This window comes from Ursus arctos, unplaced genomic scaffold (genome assembly GCF_023065955.2).
Source record: "Ursus arctos isolate Adak ecotype North America unplaced genomic scaffold, UrsArc2.0 scaffold_3, whole genome shotgun sequence".
NCBI classification, from domain to species: Eukaryota; Metazoa; Chordata; class Mammalia; order Carnivora; family Ursidae; genus Ursus; species Ursus arctos.
In genome coordinates this window covers 38,523,420-38,543,001 of record NW_026622985.1, presented here as the reverse complement: position 1 = coordinate 38,543,001, position 19,582 = coordinate 38,523,420, and the positions used below count along the sequence as shown (strand labels likewise).

The following is a 19,582-nucleotide window of genomic DNA, read 5'->3' as shown; positions in this document are numbered from 1 at the left end:
GTTTTTCTCTATTGGTGTATTAATACTAAATATAATAAACCTTTTTTTGTCATAGTGGATTTTCTTATATACAGCCCATAAACTAGTACACCGAAGTATAAAATAGCAATTAAAAGTGCAGACTGGGAAGTCAGATGACTGGTAGCTCAATCTTGGTTCTGCTATTGAGTAGCTGTGTAACCTAGCCAGTGACGTCATGTCCCTACCCCTCAACTGCCTCGTGTACAGCATGGGAATGGTAATAGTGTACCTGCCCCACAGGGCTACTGTGATGGTCAAATGGGATACTGTGCGTGGTACCTGGCACATAATAAGCACCAGCAGTAACTACTATTAATAAACTGTTGGGCTTGATATTCATTTTACTTATGAATTTATCATGTATACTCCTAAGTGAAATCAGTTCTTTGTTTTGGCAATCCATGTTATTTGGTATTTGGATTACATTAGCTTTAAGAACTTTTGGGAGTCTTTCCTTCTCTCCCTATCCTCAGGAAAAATTAATATTTTACACAAACTAATATTTTTGTAAAGTGCTTTTTATAATCAGCCAAAAGATCTACAAAATTTTCAAGCAAGAGAGAAAACAGGCAGGTGATGTAATGGGAGAAGTTAGAGTCGTAGACAGATCAGCTGTCCAGGTAGCCCCATCTCTGCCACGGCCATGTGGATCACAAGCACTCAATATGGGGACGCTGAACTAATACCTAACATGTCTCTCCCACCTCTCTGATGCCTCTGAGCAGACGTTTGAAATGTACAACTAATTCGTGTCCAACTTCATGCTTCCTTTCTATTATTACTACTACCACTCCAACATTTTAACTGAAATGAACATCAAGTGTAATGAAATAGCAGAAAAGGAAGGATTACATAGAGATAATGCTGGATATGTTCTAGAAAAGTAATGACCCGGATTTAAGAGTCGAATGTGGATACGAAAACCTCAAGTTTTTGAGTTACCATTCAGCTGTCCAGATGTGCCGAAAATTTAATTTTAATCCTTGGGTTCACTCCTGTATCACATCAAACTCCTAGATGGTTATTTGAAGGATTTCCTCAAAAACCAAAAAGTATTATTCTAAAAATAGGATAAACAAAGTAGTTAAGTCCTAGCTCAAAAAAAAAAAAAAAAAAAATGCCATAATTTATCCAGATTTTGGAAAATAAGCTCTTGGGAAATTTTCACTCCTTAGACGAATGTAAATCCTTTGTTTAAATTATACCATATTCAATTAAAAAGTACTGACAGATGAGTAACCAATAAAGATTAAGGTAACAATAACTATTAACCACTACCTTACTTACTATGTGACAGGGACACGGTACTTCTAACCACCCTATGAGGTATTTCTGTACCTTTTAACATGTGAGGAAACTGAGGCTCAAAAAGGTCAGGTCACTTGGCCACTATACTGGGGCTAGGATTACAATTTAAAGTTCAAAGCCTACACTTTCAATATTTGCAGTCAAAAGAGTAGCTGAAATTAAATTTGGCCATATAATTACATTCAGAATTATATCCCTTCTAACTCTAATACTTACCACTGACAATGGAAAGCTACTTTCAAAATATACCATTTTAAAGAATAACAATCCTGGAAAGCATATTAAACTGAAAAAGAGCCTAAAAAAATGTTACTAAGGTTAGGTATCAAATTTGCCATCAAAATAAGTACTAATATTATTTTATTGGATTATTTACAGAGGAGTCAAAGATAATTTCTAGATCAGGCATGGTGACTGCAATCCAAATTTATTCAATTTTTTAAAAAGTAATAAAAACACTTTAATTAAACACTTCTATTGAATGTTTAGGTAAAATATCTTGAGTTTATAATCCCAAATATCACACTCGTAATAAAAATGGAAAAATAATTTGAATCTATTTCATGGTCCACATACACTGAAATGCAAAACAAATATAACAGACATCTTATATGACTATTTGGGCTTCAGAGAAAATATCAGGAGGCTAACAAACAGGCATAAACAATCTTAAAAATGTCACCCTTTATGACTACAAACAAGCAGATTATTTATATTCTAGACTTTGTTTTTATATCGTATTTCCCAAAATTTTAAATATCTTAGATGTAACCCTATTATAAATATAAATTCAATAATTTGATCAAACTTTAGCTAAGGAGAAAGGAAAATGTATTATGATAGTTTGACATTACTTAAAGCTAAGTTTTTGTATTTAGGACAGAGAAAATTTGAAAGGAACACTTTAACTGAAGCAATTTTAAAGGTAAAGATAAAGGTTATATTTTAGTAAAATGAAGTCAGGAAGATTTACTTAAAAGAAAACTGGAAACATCCCCTTCATAAAAATCTTGGTTAAAAAAAAAAAATTCTAACTATTCCTAATTCTTTCAACTTAAAAGAAGACTGTCATCTAGGTGAGATGTTTACAGTAGACATGCAATAGATATGCAATGTTTTCCCTGAAAAGGGCCTTTTGTATCAGATCTCAAAGTAAAAATAAAATGAATTCACTTTTGTTCAGTATTTAGGTCACACCTCAAACTAATGTAATCAATATTAATTCCACCAAGTAAAACCGCTAACATGAAAGCTCTTGAAATTCTTTAGCTTAAGATTATTTCTTTCTCCAAAATCTATACAATAATTTTTACGCTTTTATCTATGAATACAACTTCAACTATGAAATTCAGTTCAATATTCTGTGTATGTCAGGTAGCAGAGAAGCATGCCACAAATCCTTTGTATTTCTCTCCTATTTAGCTGTGAAAAGGGAAAAGAATAAAATTTTTAAATAAAGTCCCTGAACTGGCTCAAATATACTTACTTTTAGAAACTTAAATTTAAAACATAACTGTCTCCAAAATGACCCCGTTCTCCCTCCCAGGTTACCTTCAAAAAAACAGTATTCCAAAATAGGAGGGAATCTGACAGTAGGAAACACTGACGCAGGTTAAGCCGCATGCTTAGTCACCTATAATCTTGCATAGGCTTTGTGTTCAGGAAGATGCTCTGAGATGTTGAGCATAAGATGATGAATTAATAGGGAGAGAAATCTTTGAAGACAAATGAGGACACTGGAAAACAAAAGGCTGAAAAACGGAAAATTTTATAACATGTTCCCCTGAAATGATATATATTTTTCTCCTCAGAAGAGAAAAAGTATTAAGATACATTCTCAATTTTGGCTTTTCTTAGGAAGACAATAATGATCTGTGCCAAAAGATTTCTTATCTTGAAATGAAAGTGTATGAAGGAAAAGACTCCTTAAGAAATATATACCAACCATACCTTGATGAAATTTATTCTTCAGTGTGGGGCAGGGGTTCTCCAATTCTAAAGGTAAAAAATTGGTCATTTTATTCTATTTTAAAAGATATACAGATTTTACTGAAAAGAGCCAATTTCAGCTTAGAAGATACAGGTTCAAGGTCTGTTCTTGGTTATTCCAGAAACTCTGCTTGCATAGTGTTCATAATTTCAACAAACCCTCTAAAACTCTTCCAAAATGAACTTTTCAACCTACTGAACAGAATTCATGCCCACACGCTGATGTTCACTTCAGCAGCATTTGTCTCTGTGAAGCACATCAAAACCACTCAAACATCAAATTGCTGATTTGATAGAATGATTTATTTTCCCATTACAGGAAAGTCATGAGTGACTTGCTCTGAGGTACGTTTTTGAGCTATGAAGGACATCTATTAGAAAGCTCCACACTTGAAGGTTTCTCTTTAGATGATAACATTTTATGGCTGGACAGTCTCTGCAGGTACCAGATTTCCTGTCGTATCCAACTGCATACATTTACATGTGCATGCAGAAACGGGACACTCTGCATGGTCCCTAAAAAAAATAGGTCAAGTAACAGTTAAAAATCTAAATTAAGCATATACATACATACATTTACCTATATACCTATCTTTATGCAGAATGTAATTTTCAAAATGGTATTTGAAAAAATACAGGAATTAAAACCCAAAGACAAAAAGCATGAAAAGAATTAAAAAAAAATCACTGACAAGCTGAATTGGGGAGAAAGTTACTGGAAAGTGAATAGCTTTACGTTTTAAATATATAACAAGATACCTGATTTACAGTTATGAAAGTGACAGGGATGTGCTCAGTTTTAATTAAAGCCAATGTGACAAACTGGGTGTAAAAGTTATAGCAATGAAGAGTAAAGGGCCCTGGCACTATTTAAAGTAGAATTAAATATGGCTTGAGTCTCTATTGCATGAAGTGCTTACTTACTATATGAGAAGTTTATTTAGATGATAACTGATACAGTTGTCTGATATGTATACTTACTTCATCATTTAATTTCTAATTTGAATTACATACTATGATAGGATATTAGGTCAGTTGTAAAAAAAAAAACAAAAAAAAAAACTATAAACAAGTCCTCTTTCCAAATAATGCTATTCAAACATTTAACCCATACATAATATTTAAACTGCTTCTCATATGGAAGTGTTAATTTTATAGTTTAAGATTACATAGGCTATCTAATGACAGAAATGCTGACACCACCTTTATTAACCCAAGTGACAGCAAAAAAGAAATTTATCCTTTGCCTGTATACACCTGAACTATTTAAAAGGCCATTGCTCTACCTCCTCTAACTCCAAGCCTATGAAAGAAGAAACGTACTGATTACCTGAACCAACTAAGCATATGACCAGCATGTCCACCATGCCTGCAATTGTGACACCATGTGAACCAGTTGTTAAATTGAGCTAATTTTTTATCCTTGCTCAAGTCTACTTTTTCATCTGATTTGGATCCTCCTATGGGTTAAAGAAAATTATCTTCGTTAACTGTCAAAATATTTAATTCAAAGCTTCTTAAAAGGTATTTCTAAAACTATGTCAAAATACAAATCACACATCATATTGAAATAGCAATTTTAATGCTATGATCTAGTTTAGATTGAAAAATACTGGATAACAGGAGTTTCCTTACATTTTTAATAGTCAATAAAAAACGGAAAAATTTAAATTATCAAACCCATTAAGAAGCAATCTGAATTAACAACCTTAGAAAAACAGTAAGTTTAAAATCTTCCCACAGAGAAAATACCACATCCAGTTTATAGGTGAGTTCTACCAAACCCTGGAGGAACAGGTCATTTTCATCTATACAAACTCTTCCAAAAAACATTGGGGAAAATGTCCCAATGCATTTCCTGAGGCTGGCATAACTTTGCCAAAAGCCAAGATAATATGAGAAAGGCAGATTATAGGCCAATCTCTATCCTTGAACAGACATAAAAATCCAAAGGAAAACATTAGCAAACAGTATTACTTAGTAATTCTACTTCTAGGTGCATACACTAGAGAACTTTTATACATGCTAAAAGGAGACATATGCAGAAATGTTCATAACAGCATTGTTCATAATAGTAAAAATCTAGAAACAACTGAAGTGTCCATCAATAGTGGAGTGGAAAAAACTGTGTTACAGCCATAAATGGAATACCAAATACTACTGAAATATGAATAAACTACAGCTACATTCATCAGCATCATTAAAAGTTAAAAAAAAAAATGTTGTGCAAAAAAAGGTAAGCCAAAGGATATATTCCATAAGATTCATTCATACGAATTTAAAACACAGACAAAACTAAACATGTAATAGAACTATACCGATAACCAAGAACCAAATAACACAATTTAGGGCAGTAGTTACCTCTGGGAAAGAGGAAAGAGGTAGTACTAGGCAGGGAATAAAGAGCAAAGACGCTGGTATAGCCAATGTTATCTTAAGCAGGACACAGGCTTCAATGATGTTTGATTTATCATAGTACTTGATACATATATATTATCTGTGTTATCTATCTGTGTTACAGTTCACAAAAAAGTTGAAGAAAAAAATGTATTATTACGCATGCATATTTATATGTGTATCTTCACATATATATTTACATAACCTTTAGTACTCAAAAAATGCTCATTCTATTAATTTTGTCTATCTTAATATGTTTTCTTTTATTTTAAAACAGATCGAATTAAAATATTTTAAGATCATATATAATTAAAGACAAGAATAGAAAAATGAGTAAGTAAAAATATTAAGTTTAATTAAGCAGTTGTTTAACACATGATGCTGTGGTCAAAATTTTACCTAGACCATTGCTGGTCATAATATAATGACCACAAGGATAGTCTTACAAATGGTTTTTTAAAATACCCATCTGTTTTTGCTAATAATAATAAGGTAAAAGGATATATAGGTGGTTGAAGATGTAATATGTATAGGTGGTTAAGATGTAAATACACTGAAATTCTTCCTAAAACCTTCATAAAAATGATTAACAATGAAAGGGGAGAGGAAGAAAACAAAAAGAAAGAAAATACAGACCTTTTAAAGATAAACTATTTTATATTGTATATAGCTCATTAAGTGATTTTCACTTTGTTTTTGTTATTTCTAACACACGGAAAATGGACTAAATCCAGAACAGTTTACTCCTTATGTTTCTCTGATGAAGCTGAAAATATTAAGGTCTACCTCACTGCCACATGAAAAAAGGCTTTTTAAAGATCAAATAGCTTTAGTAAACGATATATCTGATAAGGGGTTAATAACCAAAATATATAAAGAACTTTTATAACTCAACACCAGAAAACACACAATTCTATTAAAAAATGGGCAGAGAACCTGAAGAGATGTTTTTCCAAAGACATACAGATGGCTCACAGACACATGAAAAGATACACATCACTAATAGTCAGGGAAATGCAAGTCAAAACCATAATGAGATATCACCTGCCCCTGTCAGAATGGCTAGAATCAAAAAGACAAGAAACAACACGTATTGGCAAGGATATGGAGCAAAGGGAACTCTTGTGAAGTGTTGGTGGGAATGCAAATGGAGCAGCTACTGTGGAAAGCAATATGAAGGTTCCTCAAGAAATTAAAAACAGAGTTACTATATGATCTGGTAATTCCAATATTGGGTATTTACTCAGAGAAAATGAAAACACTAACTCAAAAAGGTATATGCACCCTATGTTTATTGCAGGATTATTTACAATAGCCACGACATGGAAGCAACCTAAGTCTCCATCAATAGACAAATGGATAAGGAAAATGTGGTATACATATACAAGTCATATTACAAAGCCATAAAAAGGATGAGATCGTGTCATTTGAAACAACATGGATGGACCTAGAGGGTATCATGCTAAGTGAAATAAGTCAGACTGAGAAGGACAAATACCGAACAATTCCACTCGTAAATGAAATCAAAAAAATAGACAAAAAGCAGAATCAGACCCATAAATACAGAGAACAAACTGATGGTTGCCAGAGGGAAGGTGTGGGGAGTTAAGCAAAATGGGTGAAAGGGAGAGGGAGATACAGGCCTCCAATTACTGAATGAGTAACAAAAGGCAGAGCATAAGGAATACAGTCAATGATATCGTAATGGTGATGTAACAGGACAGATGACAGCTACACTTGTGGTGAACAGAGCCCAACATAGCAAATTGTCAAATCACTAAGTTGTACACCTGAAACTTATGTAACATTGTGTGTCAACTATACTCAAAAAAGATCAATCGTTTTAACTTTCATTTTTTCATTTTCTTATTTTAGATAGTTTTAACTTTTAAAAGATTCATAGTGAATTACAAAGATAAGTGCTACAGAATAGTTGAGGGAAACTAGGGTTTCACGTAGTCACTAAATACTACTACTACTACTACTACTACTACTACTACTAAGAGTAAGAAAGAAACCAGCATATAATTGAACTTAAAAAAAAGTTATCACTCCTTTACATTAAGCTCTATAAGGGCAGGTATTTTTGTCTGTTTTGTTCACTGTAACATTCCTAGCACTTAAAACAATAAGTGCTAAATAGATACTTGTTGAATAAATAACATTTATAATGCTAAATATGTTTATAACTAAACATTATAGTTATAAATAATTATAAAGGTTTATAATTATAAACATTATTTTCAGTAGAGTTCCAATCTTTAAAGCACAATTGAGTACAAAAATACGCAACACCAGTTAAAGAAGCTTATGGAAATCCTGGCCATTTGGATCATGAACCATGATGGACGGATGACATCTTTAATTAAAGGCAAAGCATCAGGGGGTTTGTACACCTCAATCTTTAAACTGCCTTGAGCTAGCATTTTATTTCTATTAGGTCCTGTCTTATTTTGGAACTCAGAATCTTCTGATTTTATATATTAAAAAAGAATATGCTTATTACAGCTAACCCTTGAAAAACAAGAGTTTGAACCATGTGAACCTGCTTGCATGTGCATTTTATGCAGTAGGTACTGCAAATAAATTTTCTCTTCCTTATGATTTTAACATTTTATTTTCCCTAGCTTACTTTACCATAAGAATACAGTGTATAAAACACAAAGCATATAATACGTGTTAATCAACTGTTTATATTATCAGTAAGGCTTCCAGTCAACAGTAAACTACTATTAGTTAAATTTTGGAGGGGTCAAAAGTCATACCTAGATTTTTGACTATTCAGAGTTTGGTGCCACTAACACCCATGTTGTTCAAGGGTAACTGTATTTTCTAATTAACTCAGCTCAGCAATCCTTTAAGGATCATATTCAGGTTTCCCTAATTTTCCTACACAAATGTATTTCCTATCAGTCTACTTTGTTAGGCCCTTGTCATACAGATGCAACTGCTAGTTCCGATGGTGTAATTACATTTACCAATCTCTTTACCCAAGTTTCATGCTTTTCATTCTTTGTCTACACCTGGAAAGTCTTCTCTAAAATCCTCACGTATTAAATCTCCCAAACTTTTTTAAAGGACCTGCTTAAACAGCATCTTCCTTCTGAAGTTTTCCAGATTTCCTTCAAACAGAAGTAATGTTTCCCTCTTTCAAAATTCCTAATACTTTCTTTATACAATATTCCTTATTCACCTCAGGGAGCTAAACATGTTTCAGAATACAGAATACTTGGGATTTTAGAAAAATAATGAGCAAATATAACAATTCCAGGAAAGTCTGAGGCAGCATTCTGTAATCAAAGACCTTAACAGCCTCATGTCAATTCTGAACAGGTGTTTTTTTTTTTGTTTCTTTTTTTTTAAATTCATATGAGATTGTAAATTCGTAAAAAAAAAAAAACTTCGGATTTCACATCTTTTTAGAGATTTTGGAATGACAGATAAGGTGTTCTGGACCACTATTTATTTTCTTAAACATATCATTTCTTATTTTATCCATGCTCACTGTACACTATAAGCTCCACAGGACCTTTTACTCATCTCAGCATATCTGTCTTATCTTAGTAAGTATTCAAATATATACAAAAAATTATTACTGAAGCAAATTTCAAATAAATTTTCTGAAGTAAATGTGGAAAAATGCTAGGATTTTATAAACCTGAGTGTTGAATATTCATTAAATTAACAGTCTCCATAACAGAGAGGTTGAAATGTTTTGCTTTTCCTTCAAATTTTAGAAAACTGATTTTCTCTTTTTTTACTTATTTCAAAAATAAAAAAGATTGAAAAGTTAATATCTAGCAAAAAAGAACAGCACTCAGGCCATTATGGCTTCCTGGGGCTTATGGTCTCAAGATGTATTGACTTTAATATTTTTACGTATCCCAGTTCATTTATAACTTGTTTATGCAATATTTTGCCTCGTTCTTTCACTGTAGTGGATTTTTAGTCCAAATTATTTTCTATTTACTAGTATTAAGACCATAAAAGCGATCAATACACAATACAGAAAATAAAAATCCTTGATTAAAATTTAAATCAAAACTAATATATAAATTTGAAAACATTACAAATTGCCTTTATTTTAAAAAAAGGCATCTAACTTGAAAAATAATTACTCAGCCAATGATACCAGCAAACCTCTTTCACAGATGTTAATGTAACAAAACAAACTACTGACACGAACCAGCTGCAGAACAGAATTATAAAATTCCACACCTAAAAAGAATCTCCGTCCAACACCTTATATGAACGAGGGCTGAAGTAACTCTCAGTGTTACAGACTGAATGTCATAGAGCTAGAACTAATAAAATAGGCACTCTGACACCATATCCAGTTCTTGATTATACCAATATGCTAAATACTCATGTTTTTAATTAAAATTTCTGCCATAATGTAATTTTCAAGTTAAATAAATAGCTCAAATATTTTCAGCGACTGGATACATTATACTCAATTATCTACCATTCTCAAAATTTCTTTCTATATGTACCATAAGCAGTAAACAATAATCCTAATATTTCTAACCATTAAAAAGATACATATGTTCACTAGGTAATCGACAAACTAGCAGAAGCAGCACCAAAACTTGGAAGTAAAGAGATGTGATTTCTAGACTAACACTTTCTCTCTGTATTTCACAGGTAGATTCTGAAGATTAAAAAAGAGAATGTAAAAGTGCTTTGAGACTATCAAAAGCTCTTTATGCATACAAGGTATTTGTTAATAAATGAGGGTGCACTGACTTTTAAACACAAAATCTGAGGGAACTCCTCTTAGAAAAAGTGATAAGAAAATAATATAACTATAGGATTACTTAATATTTAAGCTATTTTCACAAACTTTAAATTGGCCAGCATTTGTGAGGTTACTTGTGATATCACGAATACAGATTTTACTTTTAATATATAGATTTTACAAATTCCAGGAAATACAAAACCTCTGAGCCAGCAAAGTGGCTTGCTCTTAGAAATAATATAAACTCAACCTTGTATGTCTTCTGTTGATAACATTAAGTCAATTATGTAGGAACAATTTTAGCTCAGAAAATATATTATAGAATTATGTCATACCAGGACAGCTAGAAACAGGTGTTCCCATATTAATGAGGCAAAGTGCACATCGAGGAAGGGGTTTTCGACAGCCAGGGCAACTTGTGACTTTGGATTTTGTTGGTGAACCACTGACACCATACTGACTAAAACCTCTGCCCTGATGAGGCACCGTTGAACAGCTGTAGGAGATCGACTTGCCACAAAAATTGCAACTCACAAACACCTATACAACAAATGAAAGGAGGAATAAATATAATGCAAATTTTATAAATAACATAAATTCAAAGTTTGATCCTAACAAATTACTCTTAAATAATTTTTAAGGTTTATTTTATATTGTAAAATAATTTGTTATGTGCTAAATTTGACTAGCTTTCATCTAGGATTTCCACTTAACGGTGACATTGAGTACTTCTTTTCTGTTACCTCTGTTTAGTTATATCCTTCCTAACACCATTGACATCTGTAGAAAAACTTGGAAATGTTAGATAAGAACATTTGAGAAATAACAAAGACTTTAAAATTCACACCGGAACATTACAAAATAACCCAATATAAGTTCTGACCCAAAGTTCAATGATTTCATCTCCTGAACAAATTTTTTTTTTTTTTAAAGATTTTATTTATTTATTTGACATAGAGACAGCCAGCGAGAGAGGGAACACAAGCGGGGGGAGTGGGTGAGGAAGAAGCAGGCTCCCAGCGGAGGAGCCTGATGTGGGGCTTGATCCCAGAACGCTGGGATCACGCCCTGAGCTGAAGGCAGACGCCCAACGACTGCGCTACCCAGGAGCCCCCTGAACAAAATTTTCTTGTAAAGAAAACATTCATTTCCTAAGACGAAAAGGAGTTTAAGACCCTATAATGTCAAATAGCTAGAATTTTAGCATAGTAATAGAAAACGTTTGCTTTGCTTTTACATTAAATTCCTGGGCTCTTCAACACTTACACAGATTAATAATATTATCATGTAATGCTATTTTACAAAAACTCGGGTTGTTTTAAAATAATCACTAATTTCTCAACTTGCTAAAATAAGAAAACAGCACCATCAAGTGCTCACACTGAGAATATACCCGGTATTTAATGTCCGAATTTAGATACGCTGATCTCATGTCATGTGTTTTATGTGATAACTGAGCTCATGGTTTTTAAACTAATATTAAAATAAAACAATTTCCATGTTTAATTAGACATATAGACATATGCATACACTGTTAGAGGAAAAAGCAAATCCTGCCTTATTACACATTAGTGCAGAAAAATTCAATACATAAATGGAATTTATAAGATAGTAAATAGTTTAGATTCTGAAAGGGCTTGGAATATACTAGAAAAGCTGAGCCCTAGAATTGATAAGGTTTGCCTAAGACCCTCTAAGCTTGCTGTCATTTGCTCCGGCTCAGACTAAAGCTCAAGCCACTGAGATGACTGTTAGGAAGTGGCAGGACCAAAAAAACAGGATGGTCAAGGACGGAGTGCAATCTGGGATAGGTAAAGACATCAATAGGAACTCAATATAAGCAAAGGATGAGCTGCTAATAATTTATTAAACTGAACTCTACATTTACCCAATATAACATGCTGTGAACACTTCTCTTTGGGCTACATTAAGCACATGTTACAATTTGATTCTCTCCAAAATAATGTACTTACTTACCTGTGCTAAAGGCTTAGAACTGGGATCCAACTTACTCCTGTGAATATCAAACTCTGCTCGTTTGTGCCAAAACCTCCAGGCATCTAATAAATTTCTGTAATTCTCAATCCAGTACTGAACTCTTTCATCTTTAAGGACATCTAAAGGAGAACCCTAAAAAGAAAACATGAATTAATACAGTTGTTTAAAATTTTTCTGGCTAAGCCAGAGGATTCCAGATACATGTGAGTATGAGTCACACAGAAGAAATAGGCTCCCTTTTGGCTCCCTTTTTGCCAAATGCTGGTTCATAATGAGGATACAGATAAAATAATTGATGGAAGCTTCTTTAATTTAAGCTGGCCTCTACTAATGACATAAATATGTACTATATATATTATCATTATACCTGGCCAGGAAAGTGTAATTCTCTTTTATTTAAGGACCCAAGGGTAAACGATTCACTTTCCTACTTGAATACAATAAAAAGCAATGTGAATAATTTGTCCCCAAAATTAAAATCTCTGCATTCACAAAATCTGTTTACCATCTAATCCAAAAGCATACCAAAATTGTTCCATCACATTTAAAATAATACTGAGCCTCATCCTTTGTATCTAGCAATGTACTGTGAACAGAGATGCTATTTTTGTATACCTATTTATCTGAAAGTTAAGCCTGTCTATTCTCTCTCTTCCCTCAATTAAAATATACATTTATTACCTTAAAAATTAAAACAAAACCAAAAACAAAACAGCCCCAAAACCAAACCAAAAATGTTCTTCATTCTTTTGCCCCTAGGCCACAGGGAAAAGCAACAATTTCTTTACCTTAAGTTTACTTTAGATTTCTTCTCAATAAGAACTTCAATTTCTTGCCAATAACACTCTTCCTAAAGCTGTATTTTCCCTGGCAGCTGTGACATTTCACATTTCACCTGTGCTTGCTTCGGGTTTTTATAGAATGCTTTTAGCCCTGTCCAGGATATCTTCCTTAAGTTCACATGATAAAGAACGTAGAGGAAGTTTCAACCTTCAAAGATACCATGGGCATCAATCTGAAGCCCAGTTTTGGGATGCCAGACAGAAAGTAAAATGTTAGAAGTTAGCATGCATCTTACTTACGGAAAAAGGGAAGAAACCTGTAACAGCTAATAGATAATCTTTAGACAGTCTATCAAAACAGAAGGAACTTATCTTTCACCTATTAATTAGGTGTTCGTTTCTATTATCAGAGTTAAATTCAACTAAAAGAATATGTGGAAAACTCTTAGCTGATAATTTCACTTCTTAAAATGTAAACATCTCTTCTAGTCCTGATAATGACCAAGTAGCCAGAACTAAGTACTAAAGTAGAATATAATCCCTAGATTAAAAAGAAAATTCACAGAAAAAAGGAGAAATCTTCATATCCCACTCTTTCCCCGTCCGTGGCAGTAAGGATAAACTCAGAAAGAATTTGGTCAATCCATATTTGGTAAGTCTTCTCTAGATCTGCCCCAAATAAACCTAAAATTAAGCTCCAACAAAATCTGCAGAGGAAAACAATTCGGAGATTAAGATTGGAAAGGCTTGGGAAATAACTTGGGCTTCCCACAGATCCACAGTAACAAAATCTAAGACCAAAGTGACAGGAAGTAACTGAACTTCCAAAAGCATTAACCAACAGTCTTCAGAAAAAGGTAAAAGAACCCAGATCTCTATAATGTACTATATACAACATCCAGCATTCCAGTGAAAAACCACGAGACACAAACAGGTAAATATAGTTCAAAGTCAAGGAAAAAAGGCAGTCAATAGAAACTAAGCCTAAAATAGCCCATGTTAGAGTTAGCAGGCAAAATCCTGAATGCAGCTATTAGGTGTATGTTCAAAGACTTAAAGGAAAAGTGTTTTAGTGTGCAGATAGGGATCTGAGTGAAAAATGTAAACTATAAAAAAATTGAGATTCTAGAACTAAATTGTACAATAGCTGAAATTAAGAATTTGCTGAAAAACTTAGTATCAGGTGATGTAAGAGTCAATGAACAAATCAACAGCATTTAACCAATCTGAAGAACAGAGAAAAAAAGGATGGAAAGAAAATGAACAAAACCTCAGATACCTATGGGACACTATCAGATGGTTTAATGTTAAGTGTAATAGGAGCCCAAAAAAGAGAAGAGAATGAGACTGAAGCAGGGAAAAGAAAAAAAAATAATTTATATATATATATATATATATATATATATATATATATATATATACACACATATACACACACACACACACACACACACACACACATATATAAAATACCCCCAAACTTGGCAAAACTAATGAAAAACAGTGACTTGCAGATCCAAGAAACTCAGTGAACAGCAAGCAGGGCAGAAAGAAGTACAATTAAGCATCAAGGATAAACTGCTAAAAATCAAAAGCAGCCCAAGGGAAAACAAAACATTATACAGGGAGACGATAATTATAATAGCTGACTTCTCTTCATTAATAATATAAGGCCACTTGCACTCTGTAGCCACATACTTACAGTTTGATTTAATAAATGTAACCTCATTTCAGCAAGAAAAAAATTATGCACTTCGTTACAGAATGACACCTTTTCTTCCATGGGCAGTGGCCTGATAAGTTGCTAAGTTTATACTGTGGTTCATGGGCCAGTATCTAAATTTGTTCATAAGAAGGTAGGGTTGGAGGGGGCATTTTACTACATTTACCCAGTACACAGCATGCTATCAAGTGTATGAAAAGATGGGGATAGGAAACAGGACACCATGAAAGGATAAGATTAGCTGGAGGGCTATAGAAAATCTCAGGAAAACGTTCTAAATTTTCACCATTATTTCTATCAAAAGTAAAGAAAGGAACCTTTGCCAGAAATCTGTTTTTAACTGCTGGACAGTAAGAACTGAGAATAAATTGATGAACTGGTTACCCCAAATCATAAAAAGGGAAAATGAGAGTTAAGAGAGTTGTGGTATAACTTGCCTTCTGCACTTCAAGTGAGACTGTAGTTCAGATCAGGGAAAGGCAATCTCTTTTGTAGAAGGTATAGTTTTGTGAACTAGACATATTAGAAAGAGGTTTCTCTGCTCTGTTTGAGTCTTATGTAAGTTCAACACTGACACTTCCCAAAATGAAAGGAAAAACTGGATAACCAATGCAGGAGGCTGAGGGACAGCAAGATAAGGTAGAAGTCTTCTACAGATCAACTGATTACGTTAAAGTTAATGCCTTCCAACCCAAAGCAATCTACACATTTAATGCAATCCCTATCAAAATACCACTAGCATTTTTCACAGAGCTAGAACAAATAATCCTAAAATTTGTATGGAACCACAAAACACCCCTAATAGACAAAGCAACTCTGAAAAAGAAAAACAAAACTGGAGGCATTATGATTCTAGATTTCAAACTATATTACAAAGCTGTAGTCATCAAGATGATCCAGTACTGAGACAAAAACAGACACGCAGGTCAATGGAACAGAATAGAAAACCCAGAAATGAACCCACAACTATATGGTCAACTCATCTTTGACAAAGCAGGAAAGAATATTCAATGGAAAAAAGACAGTCTCTTCAACAAATGGTGTTGGGAAAACTGGACAGCCACATGCAAAAGAATGAAACTGGACCACTTTCTTATATCATACACAAAAATAAATTCAAAATGGGTGAAAGGCCTAAATGTGAGTCAGGAATCCATCAAAATCCTAGAGAACATGGGCAGAAACCTCTGACCTCGGCCACAGCAACTTCTTACTAGTCATGTTGCCTGAGGCAACGGAAACAAAAGCAAAAATGAACTATCAGGATTTCGTCAAGATAAAAGGCTTCTGCACAGGAAAGGAAACAATCAACAAAACTAAAAGGCAGACTACGGAATGGGAGAAGATATGTGCAAAAGACATATCTGATAAAAAATCCAAAATCTACAAAGAACTTAACAAACTCAACCCCAAAAAAACAAATAATCCAGTTAAGGAATGGGCAGAAAACATGAATAGACACTTAAAAAAAAAAAATCCAGATGGCTAAAAGACACATGAAACAATGCTCAACATCAGTCAGCATCAGGGAAATACAAATCAAAACCACAATGAGATATCATCTCATACCCTATCAGGATGGCTAAAATTAACAACACAAGAAACAAGAGGTGTTGGCAAGGATGTAGAAAAAGGAGAATCCTCTTGCACTGTTGGTAGGAATGCAAATTGGTACAGTCACTCTGGAGAACAGTACGGAGGTGACTCCAAAAGTTAAAAATAGAACTACCCCATGATCCAGCAATTGCACTTCTAGGTATTTACCCAAGAATACAAAAATACAGATTCAAAGGGACACATGCACCCCAGTGTCTATAGCAGCAATGTCCACAATGGCCAAACTATGGAGAGAGCCCAAATGTCCATCGACTGATGAAGAAGATGTGGTGTGTATATATATGATGGAATATTACTCAGCCATCAAAAAGAATGAAATCTTGCCATTTGCAACAACATGGACGGAACTAGACTATATTATGCTAAGTGAAATAAGTCAAAGACAAATGCCATATGATCTCACTTATATGGGGAATTTAAGAAAGAAAACAGATGAACATATGGGAAGGGGGAAAAGAAAAAAGAAGAGAGGAAAACAAGCTTACATAAGAGACTCTTAAAGATAGAGAACAAAAGGAGGGTTGATGGAAGGAGGTGGGTGGGGGATGGGCTAGATGGGTGATGAGTAATAAGGAGAGCACTTGTTGTGATGACCACTGGGTATTGTATTTAAGCGATGAATCACTAAATTCTACTCTAGAAACCTATATTGCACTGTATGTTAATTATCCAAAATTTAAATTAAAAAAACTGAATTAAATTAAATGCCTTCTAAAGATCCTGAGCAAGCAAAAGGCATACCCACTCAATGAAGGAAGAAGGTGATCCATCACTGTTTTTCTTTAAGTTGCTGCCACAATGCACTAACCTGCAACATGCAGTAACTTGCTGTTTGGACATCTCCAGTCCTATCGACATAACTCTCCATTAAGTCCACTCCATCTTTAGTAAGGCCTGTAAGCAGTATTCCTTCCAAATTTCCAGCCTCTTTCATTTCGTTGGTCAACTTTTCAATATATCTATTTAACTGGAAAATTCAAAGTGATTTTTCTGAAGCAATCTGTTTCACTATATACTTCGTACTTCAAAACCTGTACTTTAGGAATAGTTTTATTTTTATGGAAAACATTTTAAAACAAAGCCCTTGCAAAAATTTAGATGTGATTGCTTAAGAAGTCTGTATCTACCATAAATTACAATGCAGCATCCATGATTATTTAAAAAAATTTTTAAAAAGCATTGTTTTAATAATTATTCTATAAAAGAAGTATAGAGGGTTAACAATTTTAAATTTAAAGAGAACCGTTCCTCAGTATTCTGCAAAGTTCTTGCTATAATGGAATCACAGAATCTGAGTTGAAAGGGAACCTGAAGATTATAAAAAATAATCACCTCTTGGTAAGGTCTCTGACTTCATCTCACCCCAACCTCTAGCCAAGATTCCTCTATGTTCCCCCAGCACTTCCTCATTATATTAGCACTTAGCACCTGTACTACTGGTTGTTTAAGGGCATTTCTTTCCCGCTATAGACACAGAATATGCATTCAATACTTTTATTGTATTAGGTAATGAAGGAATTCTTTTCTAGCATCCCAAAGGGGTTAGTTCAAGGTCTTTATCTGTAGACCAAAAGCAGAAATAAAGTAAATATTAAGTCAGGATTCTTAAACAATTTTGGTTATGATACATGTCTACAGTATCTTGATCTAACAAAATTATTACTTTACTTTTTTAGAAGAACTTATATACAAATGTTACATACACATATTTGTAAAGATTACTTTAATCCAATAAAAGCAAATATTAATTACCTCAAATATAGAATTAAATTAGTTTTTACCTGACTATCACTAAGGAATTTACAAGCAAATGCCACTCTGTCACGTACGGCAACTTTGTTTTCATACTGAAAAGAAGAGCAAGAAGTTACTTGTAGGTGCTACGAGTTTTAAATTCTTGCAGACTATTTTACATACTTAATATGTAATTTTATTTTCAAACGTATTAGTAAGTTATTGTGTATATACTGGCAGAGCCACTGATTGCCCAAGATGCCTTTCTTAATGTATCGCTTTGGAAACTCAATGCTAAGGTTATTATTCTTGCAAAGCAAAAATTTACACTTTAAATACTGACCAATTCAGTTTAAAAACATTCCAGTTCAGTCATGAAATATGAGCAGTGATGTATGGTTCATCAGATTTAAGATGCCATGTAATCCTTCCATCATAGAAATTAATTTTGGGAAAACTGAGAAAATCTTTTCTGGGATGCTAAGTTAACCAACAAATCCAGGAAATCTGTGAATTATCAGTGAATATACCAGTGTGAATATACCAATACAGAATTTGGAAAGTCTATCAACACATGTCTCTATACAGAAAGTGGTAAGTTTTAAAATATACCCTTCTAAATAGACATACGTTTGTGGCCATAGCAAAATACAGTTATAAAGGTGGTTTGTGACAAAATTTTCAGGGGTACTGTGATATTTAAATTTTTGTATATCTGTCAATATTGTAAAACACTATTTTGAATTTCTATAAATGTAGAAAGGTAATTAATTTTGTGGTAAGTAAAAAACAGTGTAAAGATGGAAAAAAGATCCTATTTCCACTGAAGTCATTCTATGAAATATAGTTTTCCTGCTTTAAACATAAGATCACTTCAGTTGGTACCTATCCTAGCATGTTTTCTCAATTATAAAATATGGTTCTGCCCTTAAGAGGGAACATGTTTGGTACAAACTAGATTTAACTCTTTAGATTCAGGTGGAGGTGTTACAATTTTGATGGGGAAAGTGTTATAAATATTAGCTGTCCCATTTTACAGCTCAGAAAACTAAAACCCAAAAAAGTTAACTGGCCAGCTGAAGTAACCAAGCTGGAGCAAGGACTCAGACCTTCATCTTCTGATTTCCCAATTCAGTACTTTTCATTAGATTACTACAACTTAACAATTTTTAACAAAGGATATGTTAATTATAATTATTTACATAAAGTATAAGTAGGTATACTCTCAAAGCAGTTTGGAAATATGAACATCCTATTCAACGTAAGATATACCTT

General features: G+C 33.3%; 1 protein-coding gene across 5 annotated transcripts in view; it reads right to left on the bottom strand.

The window, feature by feature from the left end:
• The window catches only part of MIOS (meiosis regulator for oocyte development), a 60,897-nt gene that overhangs the window by 22,277 nt on the left and 19,038 nt on the right, over positions 1-19,582 (bottom strand). For 3 of the 5 annotated variants that reach the window (XM_044386733.3, XM_026506337.4, XM_026506329.4), the window contains 6 exons: positions 18,355-18,420; positions 17,382-17,540; positions 12,431-12,583; positions 10,789-10,993; positions 4,649-4,778; positions 3,600-3,834 (listed from right to left, as the gene is read on the bottom strand). In XM_044386733.3, the coding sequence (XP_044242668.1) occupies positions 3,738-3,834; positions 4,649-4,778; positions 10,789-10,993; positions 12,431-12,583; positions 17,382-17,540; positions 18,355-18,420 (810 nt within the window). In that variant the 3' untranslated portion in view covers positions 3,600-3,737. Of the gene's footprint in view, positions 1-3,599; positions 3,835-4,648; positions 4,779-10,788; positions 10,994-12,430; positions 12,584-17,381; positions 17,541-18,354; positions 18,421-19,582 lie in introns of those variants that run through there. The other 2 variants (XR_008956303.1, XR_008956302.1) reach the window with 1 other exon arrangement.